Source organism: Sphaerodactylus townsendi, linkage group LG12 (genome assembly GCF_021028975.2).
Source record: "Sphaerodactylus townsendi isolate TG3544 linkage group LG12, MPM_Stown_v2.3, whole genome shotgun sequence".
Taxonomy (NCBI): domain Eukaryota; kingdom Metazoa; phylum Chordata; class Lepidosauria; order Squamata; family Sphaerodactylidae; genus Sphaerodactylus; species Sphaerodactylus townsendi.
In genome coordinates, this window is record NC_059436.1 from 54,899,181 (window position 1) to 54,914,651 (window position 15,471).

At 48.7% G+C, this 15,471-nt stretch overlaps 1 protein-coding gene across 4 annotated transcripts in view; it reads left to right on the forward strand.

Moving 5' to 3' along the window:
• FUBP3 (far upstream element binding protein 3) overlaps positions 1–15,471 on the forward strand; it is a 107,269-nt gene that overhangs the window by 38,321 nt on the left and 53,477 nt on the right. For 2 of the 4 annotated variants that reach the window (XM_048512533.1, XM_048512535.1), the window contains exons 3-5: positions 11,944–11,994; positions 12,531–12,564; positions 13,869–13,918. In XM_048512533.1, the coding sequence (XP_048368490.1) occupies positions 11,944–11,994; positions 12,531–12,564; positions 13,869–13,918 (135 nt within the window). The remainder of the gene's footprint in view (positions 1–11,943; positions 11,995–12,530; positions 12,565–13,868; positions 13,919–15,471) is intronic. The other 2 variants (XM_048512534.1, XM_048512536.1) reach the window with 1 other exon arrangement.

Sequence of the window (15,471 nt, forward strand, 5' to 3'; positions counted from 1 at the left end):
CAGGCAAGATCGCGCCCGCGGTAATGGGGGAAGGGAGAGGGGCTTGGAGTCCTATTCTGCCCATAACCCCAGTTCTTGGCAAGATGCCTCCCCAAATCAACTAGTTAACCTGTTTAGACAGGCCATGAGGGAGGAAATCCAGACCTACCATAGAAAGGAACATGGGTCAAGGAGGAGAAGACGTTCCCCATCCCCCTCTAATCGCTCCACCTCCCCCATAGAACCCAATAGGAGGGGCAGGTCTAAACATAGGAAACCTATCACATTTCCAGGGGAGACTGATGAGGAACAAGCTAGCGAAGAGGGGTCCGAGGATGAGTCTGAGCATTTCTCCGAACCAGATGAGGCAGAGTCGGATGCTCCAGAGCAACCCTCCAAATTCTTTAACGTGGAGAACATCTCCAACCTCATATCCAAAGCCATCGCAGCATTGGATCTCAGGGACTCCTCTGACGCGGTAGACCCTTTACCCACACCTAATGAGGGCAAACCCCTTAAGGGTGTCCCTAAAGGGAGGAAGGAGATTTTCCCACAACAGGACCGCGCCCCGGATTTCTTACCAGTTCCGGAATTCTTCTACCGGGGCATTCTCAGAGAGTGGACTTCACCCACCTCAGCCAAAAACCTATCCTCATCATTTAAAAAATTATATCCAGTTCCAGAGTATGTCAACAACATGCTCAAGTTCCCCCCGGTCGACGCCTTGCAGTCAGGGGGCCTAGTCTCCAAGGACAGGGTAGGGACCATAAAAGACCAACTAGACAAACGTACCGAGGCCATTCTTAGAAAAGCCCACGACAGCCTGGCAGCCTTAACTAAACTTCTTCTCTCCTCGGCCACCATGGCCAGGGCATCTATCGTTTGGCTGCGCAGAATCCTGGAGATGCTACCACCAGAATCCAAAGCCATTAGAGAAGGGGTGGATAGAATCCTACAGACTTTTTCTTACCTAGCTGACTCTAACCATGAAGGGCTCCTCCTCACGGCCAAAATTATGGCCAATAACGTAGTGGCCAGAAGACACGCATGGCTCAGAGCCTGGCCGGCCGACATGCTGTCCAAACATCTGGTGGCAGGCTATTCCTTTCAGGGTAATACGCTTTTCGGACAAGAGCTAGAACAAGTACTCATCCAGACAAAAGACAACAAAAAGGCCATGCCCAAGTCCATCAGACCAGACCATCCAAATCAAAGTTCCAAAACCCACACCAGTTTCAGGTCTCATAAAACACTTCCTAGGTTCACCCGAGACGGTAACCGTTGGCAAGCCAAGCAAGGTTTTCACAAACGCACGGGAAACTTCAACAGTTCCTTTCGCAACAACAACAACACCAAATCGGGCAAGACCTTCCGCAACGATAATCCAACCAAACAATGACTACCTGCACGTTCCAGTAGGAGGTCGCCTTCAGTTCTTCAAACAACAATGGAGAGGAGACCATGTAGATCGGTGGTCCCAGGAGGTCATACAGTCAGGGTACTCAATCGAATTCGCACGCCTTCCCCCCCATCGTTTCCGGGCCTTCCCAGTCAACGCCAACATAGTCAAAGCACAGAGAACGAGATGCGCTATCCAACATCTGCTGAGCATCAGAGCGATAGAGCCAGTGCCCAAATTGCAGAGATCCTCGGGTGTTTTCTCTCACTTTTTCACCGTGCCCAAACGCAACGGGGACTGGCGGGCAATTCTGAACCTAAAGTTTGTCAATCAACACCTGCAACTACATCGGTTCAGAATGGAAACTCTTCGATCCATAGTAGAAAACCTCAGACCCAGAGATTTTCTGACCTCCTTGGATCTAACCGAAGCATATCTACACATCCCGATCCACCACACACACAAGAAATTCCTACGCTTCGCGGTAGGCCACCAACAGTTCCAGTTCCGGGCGCTCCCATTCGGACTAGCCACAGCGCCCCGAGTTTTCTCAAAGATCCTTCTATGCCCCATCACAGCTCTACGACAACAGAAGGTCCATGCATATCCATATCTCGACGACATCCTGATCCGCTCGGGATCGGCCCAGCAAGCGACCCAGGATGTCCAGACCGCTCAACAGGTCCTGCAGAGTCATGGATTCATAGTCAACCTGGAAAAAAGTACGATCCTTCCATCTCAAACCATGGAACACTTAGGAGCCCTCATAGACACAACACTAAATTCCCTCTTCATCCCAACGACCAAGGTGCGCCGCTTCCAACAGACAGTGACCCTCATCATCTCCAGGGGAACAGCCTCCCACCTCCTTTTGGCGAGCCTGATGGGATTGATGGTGTCCGTTTTCGACATGCTCCAATGGGCCAGATTTCACGCAAGACCTCTGCAAATTTTTCTGCGTCCATTCCAACACCAGATCATAATGAAGCAAGATCGGACTGTGAGATTACCCCCTCGGCTAAAGAAGGAGCTCAAATGGTGGACCAAAGAACTCAACCTCTCAAAAGGCAAAGTTTATCTCCAAACAGACAGGAGCCAACTAATCATCGATGCCAGCCTCAGAGGATGGGGAGCGACCCTGGGAGCCCAGGTAGTCCAAGGCCTCTGGACGGAGGAAGAGTCCCTCCTGCCCATCAACATCCTGGAGACAAGGTCCATTTTCAATGCGCTCCTTCACTTCCAGACGTCTCTTCAAGGGAAACATGTCCTGGTTCGTACGGACAACACCACGGCCAAGGCATATCTCAACAATCAAGGAGGATCCAGGTCGACCCAGATGCACCGGGAAGCATCCCGAATCCTCTCTTGGGCCGAGATTCACCTTCTATCCCTTTCAGCGGAACACATCAGAGGCCAGTTGAATGTCACCGCCGACTGGCTAAGCAGAAAATCCATCGCAGAAGCAGAATGGAAGCTGAAACCGGCCATCTTCCAGTGGATTGCGAGAGAGCTGGGATACCCCACAATGGACCTTTTTGCATCTGCAGAAAACCATCAAATCCCTCAGTTCATGTCACGATTCTTCCACCCCAGAGCGTCAGGAGTGGACGCGCTACTGACACCATGGCCGAAGACCCTGCTATATGCCTTCCCCCCCCCTTCCGACCATTCCCAAAGTCTTGAGAAAAATAGCAGCAGAACAGGCCGACGCTCCAAATTGGCCCCGCCGCCCCTGGCTATCATCAATCCTGGAGATGGCGTCCTCCCCGGGCCTTCTACTTCCCACACCGCCGGACATGCTGACGCAGGGTCCAATCGCCCACCCCAAACCACAATGGTACAAGCTGACCGCATGGCGCTTGAAAGGAACCTCCTAAGGAGTAAGGGTTACTCTGAACAAGTTTCCAGCACCATCCTAGCATCCAGAAGAACTTCCACCAGGAACATCTACAATTCATCATGGAAGGCCTTTGTGAGATGGTGCAGAAGGAAGTCAATCGACCCCCTTGCGTCAACCCTACCGCAAATCTTGTCGTTCCTACAGGATGGATTTAGCCAGGGTCTACGAAGCGCAACTTTGAGGCGCCAGATTGCGGCCCTCAACACGGTCCTGCCAACCTTCCAAGACTACCCATCTCCAGACATCCCAATGTCATCAGATTCCTTACAGGTGTTAAACAAATTCAGCCACCGACGGTTCACAGATTTCCGACTTGGCGATTGCACCTAGTCCTTTCGGCTCTTACTAAAACTCCTTTTGAGCCCATACAAACAATCTATCTTAAGTGGGTGCGAATGAAAGCTCTTTTTCTTCTAGCAATCACATCAGCCAGAAGAGTCTCAGAAATTCACGCTCTCTCAATAGAGTCAGAATTCTGCATTTTTCACAAAGACCGGGTGGTCCTCAGACCTGACCCCACCTTCGTGCCCAAAGTCAACTCCAAGTTTCACCTGTCTCAGCAAATAGTCATACCATCTTTTTGTGCAACTCCGTCGCACCCAACTGAAAAAATGTGGCACAACTTGGACGTCCGTAGAGCTCTAAAAGCCTTCATAGTTAGGACAAAGTCCATTCGCGTGTCACACAGCCTCTTCATCAATGTTTCCCCCCCCCCCAACCTGGGGGGACGCATGACCAAGGCAGCCATCAGCAGTACCATCAGAGCTTGCATCATTGAAGCATATAAGGCATCGAACCATCCTCTCCCACATGGGATCACTGCTCACTCCACGCGCCAATGCCGCCTTCAGAAAACAGGTTCCCCTTATCGACATCTGTAGGGCTGCCACCTGGTCTTCAGTATCAACCTTTGTCAGGCACTACAAGCTTCACTCCTTAGCAGCATCGGAAGCCACCTTTGGTAGGCGAGTGCTGGAACACATCATCGGGGAGTGATCTGACCCACCCGTTTGGGACTGCTCTGGGAGTTCCCATTCAAGACGTCCTTCCACATCCAGTAGAACGGTCCATTGGTTACTCACCGTGAAGGGTCCTTCTACTGGACGTTGGAAGGACGTCTTGGCCCTCCCTGGATCAGCATTATCCCCCGATGATGGGTTCCTCAATTGTACATATTCTTCAAAAAAGTTAGCGCAGAGCCTGTCTTTCATTGTTGTCATGTTGACGTTTTACAAGTTTCTTCGTGTTTAGTCGCTTCCTGTTATATATATATATTGTGTCTTAGTGGCTCTCACTGCTCTCGTCAGTCATCTACTGGGGAATTGGGTGACCAAGCAGTTCACAGGAAGTGATGAAAAACTACATCCTGCCTCCCTGAGAACGGGTTGGGAAACACCCATTCAAGACGTCCTTCCAACGTCCAGTAGAAGGACCCTTCACGGTAAGTAACCAATGGACCGTTCAATGCATGAAAATGGTGCTGTTGCTGTGGACAAAAGTACATCTGCCGGGGGGGTTTTTTCTTCCTTTGTTAGGGCCAAGCTCAGTTAAGGAGAAGCTGGCCGAGGGATGGGGTAGCGTTCTTTTTTTCTTTTCTTTTCTTTTTCTCTTTTTTTTGAGTGGCAGAGGCTGTTAACGGGAAATGGGGATGAATTTATGCAGTACTTTCCCTTATTTTGCAGTAAAATGACTGCCATTACACATAAATTGTGTTCAATAGATGTTGTGGGGGGGAGGTAATGTGAGCGTGGCCTGTGAGTTCAGCCACCCCTCCTCTGCTATTTCTGACTGATGGGAAGTTTTCCTGCCTGGGCTATAAGCAGCTGAGAGTGTTCTTGCTGCCTTCGTGTTCTTGCCCTCAGGTTCACCTCTGTTAGGCGCTCCAGTTTCAGAGCTGGATGGCGAATGGGGTTTCAGATTGTAGACGGCAGTGGAAACGTGTCTACTTTATGTTTGGATGACTTGTCGCGCTTCAGTTTGAGTTTGTGTTGTGCCAGAGAGGGGAAGGGTGATTTTGGAATGGGATTCTCAGGCACACTTACCTAAAAGTCAACCCAGTGAATTTAGCAGGACTCATCAATGTGAATTTATCAACAGTAGTTACCATGACTTACTAACCCCAGACCTCTCGATGTTTATTCAGAATGTCCTGTCTTAGCTAAACAGCTTCATCTGTTCTACTTGCTTAATACCTGGAGCTGTTTTCTAAAGTACCAGTCTGAGGTTGGAACTTACTATGATTTATCTTGTCTTCCAACTCCAGAGTCTTTTCTCCTAATAGCTGAACACAGACAAAGTCACCATATCGAACAGTTTGTGCTGCTCCGCCTTCCGTCTACTTTTACCTGTTCCGTACTTCCAAGTGTGTATTGGGGTGCTACAGGGCATCCAGGGCCGACTTCCTCGTCCTCCTAAGAGGTTGTACATCCTTTGGGAAAGGCTGAATTGACACCATGCAATTGTGTTTGTGTGTTTGTCTTGGTTAGTCTGATCTAAAATGTCTTGGAGAGATTCCATTGCAACAGTTTCAGGCAGACCCAAAGCTTATAATCATGGCTAACAGTTTCTGTAGATGCCTTAACCCTGGTAAACATATCAGGCATACGAGAGGTTTCTCTTGGATGGTTTCAGCCATCTTGTGGGTTTTCTTTCTCCATCCGATAGGGAGGCAGGAAAAGATATTTGGTCACTTCCTGTCGGTCTGTTGCCGCCCATTTACTCCAGTATCTTTTCCTGCCTCGTAGGTAGTGCAGCAACTTCGACAGGCTCCATGCTAAGCAATCCTAATGTTTCTTTCCCTAACTTGTGGTGTTGTGAGTTGGTCTTTTTTGTTGTTGTGGAGTGTTGTGTGGTTTTTCCTGTGGTGTTCCAATTCCCACAACCCTCCCCTCCCCTCCTCCTACGGGCCCGCCAAAAAATCACCTCAGCGATAATGGCGACAGCACCACTTTTTCTCCAGAGAGGGAGGCCTTCTGTAGATCTGCAGCAGGAATTGGGCCTCCTCCAGGATTCTCCGCTCTCCCCCGCGCAGCCGATGGGCTGAGAGGGAAGTGCGTGCGGCCGCTGCCGACCCAGGCAAATGCTTCAGGGCCTCCTCCCACTCTCCGGGTGGCCGCAGAGGGCGGCGCACTAGTTCAGCCGACCGCCTGTGTGGGTCTCCGGGAACAACAAGCGGAGAGGCGCGGCCGAGACCGCGAGGCCAGAAAACGGACCCAGGATGCAGTCAGCTGTCCAGGCGCCACAGCTTCCTCAGCGCAATCGGCTCTTCCTGCACAACCTGTGCAGCGGCCACAGATCCCCGGACGGGACGCCGACACCACACTGTGAACAGGCAAGAAGCGGTGCTTTTGGCAGTTTCCAGCAGGGCGGGCGTGGCTCCTTCAGAATTGAGCCTTTCCTCCCCCCACCAGCTAGTTGATCTCAGCTGGGGGACCACACTAGAGCTACATAACTCAAGCAGAAGCTGAGGATCCCAATTCTGCAAAACCTTCCAAGCCCATCAGGGGCTGTCCCAAAGGTCTCAGCTCCATTTTTTCCCAGTTGAGGACGAGAGAGCGCAGTTCCCATCCATTTTTTAAGAAATTGTATTTGGTCCCTGACCATCTACACAGCCTGATCAATACCCCCCTAGTAGATGGAGGCTGTGGCTCAGTGAAAGAGCCTCTGCTCTGCATGCAGAAGATCCCAGGTTCAGTCCTGATACCTGAAATGGCAGGAAGCCTCTCCCTTTAAGTTCAACCCGCACCTGGGGCCGGGGGGGCAGGTTTACTGGGATGGAGAAGGAAACCTCAAGGATCCCATAGACAGGAAGGCAGACCACAGTATGCATGAGGGAATGGCAATGCCTGCCAGAATTCTTGCCCCGCAGCCACGGTCTCCAGAGCCACCATTTTCTGGCTACAACGCCTGTTGGCCTTATCCCCTCCAGTAACAGGGTATCAGAGAGGGGGTTGAAAGAGTGATGATGGCCGTGTCATTTTTTGCAGACGCCTCGCTGGACGCCCTTTTAACAACATCCCGCATCACGGTGGCGGTGTCCATGGCACGACGTTTGCTCTGGTTAAAACCATGGCAAGCGGACACCCTATCCAAGACGGTAGTTGCCAGCTACTACTTTCAGGGTGGGATTCTGTTTGGCTCTGAGCTAGATAAAATCCTGGTCGAGACCAAGGATCATGAAGAGACCATGCCACGTTCAGTCAGGGCGGACAGACCGAGTGTTACCCCCCCAGGTCTTTCTTGCAATCCCATTGGTCAGCTCCCTCAAAGGGAAAATAAGCAGCCAGGTTGGCAGGGGCAGGGATCCTTTGCAGATATCCCATTGTTCTATGTACATAGAATCAATCCTTTACCTTTATAAGTGTTAAGTTTCAAGAATTCAAGAAGTTCTCAAATATTAAATAGAAGATTGGAGTTGAATCAATCTGCAGAAGGAGCTAAGGGTGAGGAAAGAGGAAAAATGAAAGCAAAACCTTCTTAGAAGAATATTCCGCAAGTCTTGGGATCTTTATAGACTGAGGTTTATCATATTATTTTTTCCCTGGAGGAGAAAATCTATAATGGCAGCAGGCTCTAAAAGAAATCTAGTTTGGGAATATTTTATGAAGTTCCTGTTCCTATGGGCAAGGTAGACAGGCATGCAAAATGTGCACACTGCAACCAAGAAATAGAAGGCCTGGTGGCCTGAATAAATTTGGAGATAGGTTATCTTGCAATAATCTCTTAACTGTCTATTTTTACAATATCTGTAAAACTAATCTGAAAAGTTATTATTTTTAAAATGAACCTTTGTCTGGTTGTAAATATTAATATACTAGCAAATGAGTATCCTAGAAATACAAGTATACTAGAAAACTGTGATTCATGCACCATTTAAAGTTTTTGGTAAATGAATTCCATTTATCCATTCAACCTCTTCCTGAGGTTTCTGTAAGATTATTTTGGGCAGCTTTTCCATCTAGAAGATCTTCACAGATGCTTGGAGTTGCAGTTCTCAAAAGTGTGAATTTGTGTCTGCAGAGATAACATGCCTCTTCCTTACAGTAAAAATATTGTGAAATAAACTTACAGAGTTGACTGAATCAAGTCATACTGACTAGTGATTTAAATCAGGATTTAAATCAGTTTCATTTCAATCAAATCCACATTGTCCCCTAGGAGTATGTTAAACACAATGTGCAAGTCTGCAGTGGCTGGTGGGAATCAGTGACCCCTCCCCCCGGTTCACTGTGGGGAGAGCTGCTTTTGGATACGGCACATTATGAAAACTATGTACATGCCAGACTTCAAAGTGCCCCTCTCCACTGTCCCCAAGTGTAATTCAGGGAAGGCAATATATTGGGGTGTCTCTGCTTGAGTCACTGTAGTAGAATCCATAATTTCACTGTGATGTGATTGGCCCAACCTTTGGGTGGGAAAAGAACCACAGCAGACTGAAGAATGGACCGTCATAGCTGTGATCAGCAGGGCAACAGAGTAAGGGGTGGGGCTTTTGTGTCCGGGAGTCAGAACTTGTATGTTGTAGAGCAGGGGTAGGGAACCTTTAACACTCAAAGAGCCATTTGGACCCATTTTCCATGGGAAAAGAAAACACTTGGAGCCACAAATAATTTTTGACATTTAAAATAAAGATAACACTGTATATATTGGGGTTTTTAAACCTTTTACTCCGCTCATTCTGAGAAGCGCATGGATGCGTCCGTCCTGCTGCCTGCAGGGCCGGCAAGGATGGGGCCAGCGGTTCGGCCTCACCGGCCGCCGGGAAAGCGCCCGCCCCGCTCCAATGGGGCAGGTGAGAGGGGAAGCCCGCGGCGTGGCCCAGCCGGCTGCGGGCAGTTGGTGTGCCCGCCCTGCTGCCTGCAAGGTGGGCAAGGATGGGGCCAGCGGCTCGGCTCGTGGAGCCGCAGTGCAAGAGCAGAAGAGCCGTATGCGGCTCTTGAGCCGCAGGTTCCCTACCCCTGTTGTAGAGAAAGCATAATGGCCTCAGCAGGAGGGGTCCCCAGAGCCGTCTGAAACTGCTGAGCAGTAAAAAATGACTGAGCTTCCTCTCACAGACTCCAGAAATGTGGAGCATCACCTGGTTTCACCATCCTCACCTCCTTACAAGCTTGGATCCGTTTTGGTCCCCCCCCCCCCCGCCATCCACCCAGTGCCATGACCACTAGTACCCCCTTCTGGCCCCCGCCTATCCTTCTTGTATGGATAAGTAGCCAATAAGAGGCTCGTTTTCCTCCCAATGAGTACACGTGAAGGAGGGATCCAGGCCTCAGTTGCACCACAGCCACCCCCTTCTCTGAGATGGGGAGAAGTAAAAACAGTCGAATTTGGTTGATACTTCGGGGCCTGCACCGCTATGATGCCATAGATGTAGGACAGGAATAGATTAGCCTTCTTCGTCTGTGTTTATTCACTGCAGCATGTCCTTAATTATAGAGTTGGTGTGTGTCGTCCCCCCCCCCTTTTGCTTTTGATATTCACTGTGTCCCTCATTTTTGTTGACTCCTGGAGTGGCCACTTCGTGTCAGGTCAAAAAAGAATATGCAGGTGGGCAAGAGCATGGCTTTGGAAAATGTATCTTATCACTGCTTGCTCATTTTTCCTCGGTACTTGCCTTCTCTGCCCCTCAGCAATATGATGTAATTGAAATGGGCTTCAACTGGTTGTTAGATCTGAATGGCCCATTTTTCTGTAATGTTCAGCTACAGCTCACGTGGACAAAGTGAGTTGCATTAGGTAGCTCTGCGGAGGTTCTTTGTGTGCAATGCCATTTCCATTGTGTTTGTGCAGTGCTACATGTGCAGGAGGGAACCTTGTGCCGTGGACTTGTGTGACTCGCACAGCTTTTGAAAAGCGTAGGGACGTTTTTGGCATCGAGGGCCACCAGCCAGATTGAATGGCAGACGTTTCGGGAGATAGAGTGGGGTCCTTTTTTTCAGGCCGTTCCTCCTCATTTGGGTTTGGCCCTTCTCTTGGGTGTTCAGATCAGGCCAGGAGCATAATATTGGATCCTGTGGGTCTGTTCTGTGAATGATGGTACTTTTTGCTTATGTCGTTTAAGAAGAAGAGTTTGGATTTATACCCCCTTCCTCTCCTGTAGGAGACTCAAAGGGGCTGACAATCTCCTTGCTCTTCCCTCCCCCCAGCAAACACCCTGTGAGGTAGGTGTGGCTGAGAGAGCTCCAAAGAGCTGTGATTAGCCCAAGGTCACCCAGCTGGCATGTGTTGGAGTGCACAGGCTAATCTAGTTCCCCAGATAAGCCTCCACAGCTCAAGTGGCTTCTCCCGATCAGAGTGCACTTGCTCTTAACCACTACACCACACTTTTTTCTTTCTTCTTTCTTCCGTGCATCAGGGAAGTTAACCATAATAGATCTGAATGATCCAGTGTCATAAAGCTGGCAAGTTGTGTGATGAAAAAACAGTAAAGGATGTTATTTTTACCCCACCCTTTTCCCCAGGAGCTCAAGATGGCGTACTTTGGTCTCCCATCGTTCATTTTATCTTCACAACCCCCCCTTGGAAGGGTAGGGAAGGTTGAGGAAGAGTGACTGAATCAAAGTCACCCAGCAGTCTTCGGTGGCAGAGTGGGAATTTTGAACCTGTTTCTCTTCGGTCCAACCTAGTCCTGTCTTGGGGGTGGAAAGGGCTGTCAAGTCATAGCCAACTTATGGCAACCCTGTAGGGTTTTCAAGACGAGGCACTCAGAGGTGGTTTGCCACGACCTTCCTCAGCAGAACAACCCGGGACTTCCTTGGTGGTCTCTCATCCAGTCGCTAACCAGGTCCCACCGGACTGAACTGCCGGGATCTGATGAGTTTGCACTCGCCTGGGCCATCCAGGTCAGGGAGTCTGACCTTAAAAATCTGCAGATTCTAAACGTTTTCTTAATGGGAAGGATTTCTGCCCGGTCCTCTATGATTCCGCCATCCCCAGCAGGGCAGAGGTAGACCCATCCCTTTCCCTGCTTCCAGGTCCTGCACTTATGGGCTCTAGATTCAAGACTAAGAGCGTCTAAGAGATGCAGAACCAAGCTAGCTGTGCATAAGAAAACATTCCACGCTCACCCTCTCCATTGGTTCATGTTATTTATTACCTAGTTAATTGCAAGATGGCGGCTACCTGGCAAAATGGGCCGTGAGCCACGAAAGCTCATACTGACATAAATATTGTCTTTAGGGGGTGGGGCAATGTTTGAGTTGTTTTGCCATTTCAAGCCAGCCAACTCCAATTGTCCCTTTCTCATCCATTCAAGCGTCATACTTGAGACTTCTCACATTTTGTCTTCATGTCGGTGAGGGAGAAACTGCTTTTAAAGACTCCCCCCCCCCTTTTCATAGTACTTTGATTTTGCACACCAGCCATGTTTGAACAGATGCCTCCTCGTCCCACTCCTCTACACGCACAGTTCAGAAAGATGTCTTTTGTAGCCTTTACCTTTTGACTTGTCCCCACCCCTACTTCTACTTAAATTTCCTAATATAGAAGAGGTTACTATGTTCCAGGGAGGGGAGGAACACTCACACACCCTGCAAGTGGCACAGTGTGTGTGTGTTGGGGGGGGGGGGGCTTTTACATCATCCATTAACCTGGCCCTGTTGAGTAGAAATGTGATTGCACCTGCAGTTTGGTGGCACACAGATCTTTAACAGACCTATTCCTTTAACAGGTCTTCGTTTAAGTTGGCTCCATGGAGCACAGATAAGAGAAACCCAGAGAAGTATGTCATAAGCCCTCTCTCAATGCTTTGTTGATTAGACTAAATCTCCCCAAATCTCTGTGTTTGGCTTTTTTTTTTTTAATGAATACCAATCTGCTTGATCTTTTACATCGGGTTTAATTTGGGGAGGTTGCTTTGTGGCGGTCAGGATGGGGCGATGGGGCGGGGAAAGAGAGGGGGTGCAAGACTTTCTAGGGATTGGGGGGGCAGGATTCTCTCCCGTGCCTCTCAGCATGAGGGTGAGCTGGATCAATTTCCTATCCTGTATTCAGCTGGACACTTTGCTTCTAGGCTGTTGTTGATCAAGAAATCCCCTCCTGTTTTCATCCCACGTAACGCATTCATTTCAGCCACTGAACCTAAATTGCTGTTTGTACTCCTCTGCTGCCGCCGCTGCTTCTTTTTTCCTTTTTTTTTTTTTTCCCCCCCCCCCCCCCCGGATGAAAATAGTAAGAACACTTCTGTTCTATAGAGGCCAAGTTAGTTTATCCGTGCTAATGCTTTGATTTTTCTTTTTTCTCTTTTCTCTGTCACAGTAGGTAACCAGTTAGGGGCCCTGGTACATCAAAGGTAAGCAGTGGGTTATGTTTTATTATTTATTGATCACTTCTAATTGTTTATCGATCTGCCCATCTGTACTGGAGTGTTAGGAAGTCAGAGGTTGAGGACGTGGCAAAACTGCAGAGGCTCAGTTCTCATCTGCCCCCTGACTCCTCTTTGCAGCCTGAAGTTTTTGGCCTGTGCTCCTAAAGCATGCCTGCATTTCTAGGAAAGAGGCAGGGGCTGGCTGGGCCAGTGTGGAAACAGACTAGGCTGAATGAATGAAGTGAGTGTGTCGGATCCTGTTTCATTCCACGGGTGCAAAGAGCCCTTATCATCCTCTAATGGGAAGCTCTGCCTCCTGGAGGAAGGCACCTCTGTCAATAGGTTGCAGCCCACAGATCTGGGTCCAAAGAACTGCTTTGGACAGCCCGTGCAATTTGTTTTGAACAGTAGACCCTTCCCACCCTATCATAGCCTACCTTCTCTAGTTCCCAAAAGGCATCTTGCTGTGTGTCATTTTGTAGTCATGGGGGAGAAGTGGCAGAAACCTGTTGCTTAGAATCTATTGCACGGTTGGCTTTTGCTGTTGGTGCAGGTAAGTGAACTGCATGGGGTAAGTGAACTACTTACCTTCGTATCTGCTTTTGGACTCTTTGGAGCCACCTTGGCCTCTGAGAAGCAGAATGGTGGACTGGATGGAACTTTTTTGGCCTGTTTCAATGGGGCTGCTCAGGTTGCTTCCACATCAGCAGCTGTTTCTGTGAAATACTTACCTAAAGAGGAAGCAAAAGGCAGTGGGACTCCTGAGGTACTTGGGGTGGGTGGGGGGTAGATTGCTATTTTCTTCAACTGCACAGATACGCTGGGAGTTCACAGACTCAGCAATCGTATCGTACCCTCGTTATTTAGAATATATACTTTCTTTTTGCGTGTTGAAGCTAAGAAACCTGTTAAGACTAATTAAAATGGAGCTCAATGCCTAAGCCTCCATTCTCATGGCCATCTTCTAGACCTCACTGCCAGAAGAGGAAGGGAAGGCTACTGGCTTAGACAAACTAGAATGGTTTTGTCTGATCCATGGCTATTGTCCCTGTGACTGCAAAATGGAACCTCCATGGTCCATTGTACATGTCCAGTCCTGGGGACGTGATTGGGCAAGATTGGCTCACGGGCCCTTTCCTTTTTCATAAGCTGTGAGATTTTTCTCTCTCTGCTTCACCGTCTTGGAACTCAACAAACTTCCAAAGTGCCTTTTCCCATGACCATTGCTATCTGTGGAAAGGCTGGAATTGATCTCCACAATAATGAGTCTTCCTTTCTCTTCTCTTCAGGGCAGTAATAACTGAAGAATTCAAAGTGCCTGACAAGATGGTAGGATTCAGTAAGTATTCCAGCAGAGGCCATTTTTCTGCTACACACGGGGCTCTCCCGCTCCAGCCTAATCTGTATTATGATAGGTAGCTGTTCGGCGTAACAGAGCCAGTTCGATTAGTGCTGTTGAAAAGGAGACAATTTAGGTGGGAAAAATGTATTTTTCCCCCTGTGAATTTTACAATCAATCAAGGATAATTTAGTTACTTCCTGTCTGTTACAGCGACCAAATGGCAAACTTTGCTGATAACTGTGCCTAGATGATGAATGTCTGAAAAGTTGCACAAGAGGGGAAGTCGGTATGTGGGAGGGAGGATATATTGCTGAAAAAGAGAGCCCTGGCATTTGTTCTACATGCCCCAAGTCGTCTTCAGTCCTTGTCAATTCCAAACGAAGGGACTTCGATAGCTAAGCTGAGATAGAGACTCTTACCTGAGGCTGTAGAGCTCCGGCTGGTTGGAGTCAGTATTGACTGGACCAAGACCCTTGCTTGGTATAAGGCAGCACCATCTGGTGAATTCAGGAAGTCTATAAATAAGAGTACTGCCAGAATCACAGTTTGGCCTTTTGCTTCTTGGCTGAATTGGCAATAGCAGCACCTGTACCAGGTAACTTCTGGCTTGCCTTCCTGATTTAGTGGTTGCTTCCTCCACTCTTTGCTTTTTCCTGGGCCAGTACCTGTGACCTTGGAAGGGTAGGTAAGGTTGTCCTATCATTCTGTCCCTTTCCTCATGTACCAAATTTGGTGTACCTAATATTGGCTGGACTTGTTAGCCAGCCTTCAGACTGTATGCCACTGCCCTGCTCTCTTCCACAAGAGAGCTTTCTACCCACTCTGTTTTGAATGGGCTGTTTCCACCTAGCCCTCCTGTGAGACGCCTTTTCACCCTTATTTATCTACAAAATGTGTATCCCACCTTTCTGCCCTTACAAAGGGCTTCAGGGAGGGTAACAATGTAAAACATTCCTGGTAAAATTACATTTTAAAACCATTAAGATCATCTTGCCCCAGACTCACGTCATTAAAAGATTAAAAACAGCGTTAAAATACATGCAAAACATAAAAACAGCAATTAAAATATTGGCTGAGAAGAAGAGATCATTGAGGGAATGCCAGCTTAAACAAAAATGTTTTCACCTGCTGGTGGAAGATGACAACAAATTGGGACAGGTGAGGGAGTTCCTGGGGAGGGCATTCCAGAGCTTTGGCACCACAACCAAGAAGGTCCTGTCCAAGGTTGCCACCCACTTAACCTCAGTTATGGGGGGCACCCCAATCAGGGTCTCTGAAGATGACCTTGGGCATTGGGAAGATGCCCCCGTTTCCTGTGTCCTTATGTACTGCTATATACCCCTGCTGGTTTTCCCTCACTGGGCAGCTGACTCCAGCACTCTTGGGGGCATGATCAGGTAAACGGCTCTAATGCCAGGAAATACATCCCAGAGGTTAAAGAAGTTGTATCTCTCTGTGCTTGTGCTGCAACTTGGTGGGCCAAAACTAAAGCAGCAGCCAGCAGAACTGAATGGAAACGTTACCTGAGCAGGAGTGTTTGAGTTTTCCTT